This window comes from Plectropomus leopardus, unplaced genomic scaffold (assembly GCF_008729295.1).
Source record: "Plectropomus leopardus isolate mb unplaced genomic scaffold, YSFRI_Pleo_2.0 unplaced_scaffold24133, whole genome shotgun sequence".
Lineage (NCBI taxonomy): Eukaryota > Metazoa > Chordata > Actinopteri > Perciformes > Serranidae > Plectropomus > Plectropomus leopardus.
In genome coordinates this window covers 1-2269 of record NW_024626195.1, presented here as the reverse complement: position 1 = coordinate 2269, position 2269 = coordinate 1, and the positions used below count along the sequence as shown (strand labels likewise).

General features: G+C 49.1%; 1 protein-coding gene across 1 annotated transcript; it reads left to right on the top strand.

Moving 5' to 3' along the window:
• Nucleotides 1–70: 70 nt before the first annotated feature.
• On the top strand, nucleotides 71–701 carry LOC121966356 (transmembrane protein 178A-like). Its single transcript, XM_042516460.1, has 2 exons — nucleotides 71–95; nucleotides 218–701. Exons 1-2 carry the CDS (start codon nucleotides 71–73, stop codon nucleotides 457–459), a joined length of 267 nt encoding a protein of 88 aa, XP_042372394.1. The 3' UTR covers nucleotides 460–701.
• Nucleotides 702–2269: the final 1568 nt, after the last annotated feature.

Sequence of the window (2269 nt, the reverse complement as noted above, 5' to 3'; positions counted from 1 at the left end):
CTGCTGGTGACCGTCAGCACTCACATCAGGAAACAGCCTGTGAGGTCAGAGCAGCAGCCAGTCAGGTACCATGTACCGCAGCCTCGGCCACCAGCGTGTGAATGTGTGAATGTGACATGTCGTGTGAAAGTGGTCAAAAAGACTGAAAAGTGCCTTTAATACTCCTGCAGTCTGTTACCATGACGACAAAGCATCTCTCCTCTGGTGTCTCCTGCAGGGATCTTCTGCACCATCTCTCTGTGCACCTACGCAGCCAGCGTGACCTACGACCTCTCCAGGAACCCTCCCTTCATCTACGGGCTGCCGGCAGACGTCGACCACGGTTATGGCTGGTCCATCTGCTGCGCCTGGGCCAGCCTCGGGCTTGCCGTGGCCGCCGGCTGCCTCGGCACTACCTTCCCCTTCCTGAGCCGCACTGGAGCCCTGCGCTCCAAAACCGCCCGCGAGTCCTCCGTCTGAGCTGCCGCTGACCACGCAGGAAGGGGGTGGGCACTACGGGGGGCGGGGCCTCCAGGTGCAGCCACCGGCGTTGAGTCTCTAAAACGTGTTCACTTTTTACTCCGGAGCAAAGTGTTTGTACGACAGAAGTGTGTCTGTACACCACAGCGCCCCCCAAAGGCTGCTGAGAGCTTATCATGTGGACACACACACTTCAGACACACACACTCATTGCAGACACACGTACACACACACTTCAGACACACACACACACACACACACAGTGCAGACACACACACACGTACACACACACTTCAGACACACACACTCATTGCAGACACACACACACATACATTGCAGACACACACACACACACACACTCTCAGACAGGGTATAACAGCTGCAGTCGAGTCTCTCGTGTTTTGTTGCTCAGACTTTTCTCTGCAGACCTTCAGGTGTAGTCCAGCACATGGTGACATCACAGGTGGGCGTGGCTACAGGTATCTTATCACAGCCAATCACTGACAGCAACCTGCAGGAGCTAAGACTAACACGTGTTATCTCCTCTTTAACCCTTTGATACCTGAGCAGATTAACCCTTTGATGCCTGAGCAGATGACCCATGTCTTTTAAAAAACGTGGGAGGAGGGTGACGAGAAATGACCCAAAAAATAACAACAAATTAGTAAAAAGTTCAAAGAAAGTTACCTAAAAAGCACAAGAAAAAGTAAAAAACAAACAAAAAACAGTAAAATGACCTCAAGAAGGTGCTGAAAAGATTTGTTTCTGTCACATTATTTTAAATAGACAGCTAAGAGAAGAATAAATAAAGTTTTCTTGACATTTTTGATTTTTGATAATATTTATTAATATTTTCAGGTTGCTGTCTTTTACTAGTTTTTTGCTGTTTGTGGGACATTTCTTTTCCAGTTTCAGGTTTTTCTGTTGAGTGTTTTTGAGGGAAATCAAACCAGTTTTCTCAGGTGTCACAAGTGTCGCAGGTGCTCATTAAAGGTGTCCGAAAGCAGCACAGAGACACTGACGGTGATCCAGGAGTTAAAGGGTTAAACAGACAGGTGACGGGTTTGAGTTCAGACTCGACTGCGGCCGAGACGCTCAAGAACCTGAAGATCCAAACCTGCAGATCCACAAACACTCAGCCGCCCGGCCGAAGCTTTTTGTGGTTCATCATCACACACATCCACCTTTAACCGAGTCTCTGAGGACTCGTCCTCACTCGAGTCACATCGAGTCTTTCCTCTTGTGTTTGGGCGGTAAAGAGCCGGTTCGATCGTCCAAACTGTGACAACAACACAAGTAAACACAGAGAGTCAATCTGAGCTGAGACAAACATCCAGGAAGTCTTCACTGTCCAACCAAACCAAACAGACGCAGACTGTCTCTGTGTCTGTCCCTCTGTGTCTGTCCGTCTGTGTCTGTCCATCACTGTCTGTCCATCGGTGTCCTGCAGGTTTGGATCCAGCATCCGTCCCAGAGCGTTTCTCAGATGTAAATAGGTGTTTTTTACCTGATGGAGCTGCAGCAGTGTTCTGGAGGAGGTGTTGTTTGGAGCTGAGCCACAGACTCTGATCCTTCACCCGTCCAACAGACCCACGCCTTCTCTGCCGCCTCCACTTCCTGTCATTCACAGGAAGTCCAGGTGTGAACAGGAAGTGTATAAACCAATGTATTATTATGGAAAAGACTGAATGCTGCTGCTTGGTGCTTTATTATTTATTGAATCAGCGTTCAGTCGTCCTCAGCTTAGTCTCGGAATCCGCAACAGACTGGATACCACGTCTGTACCCTCTGATACCCTCTGATACCCTCT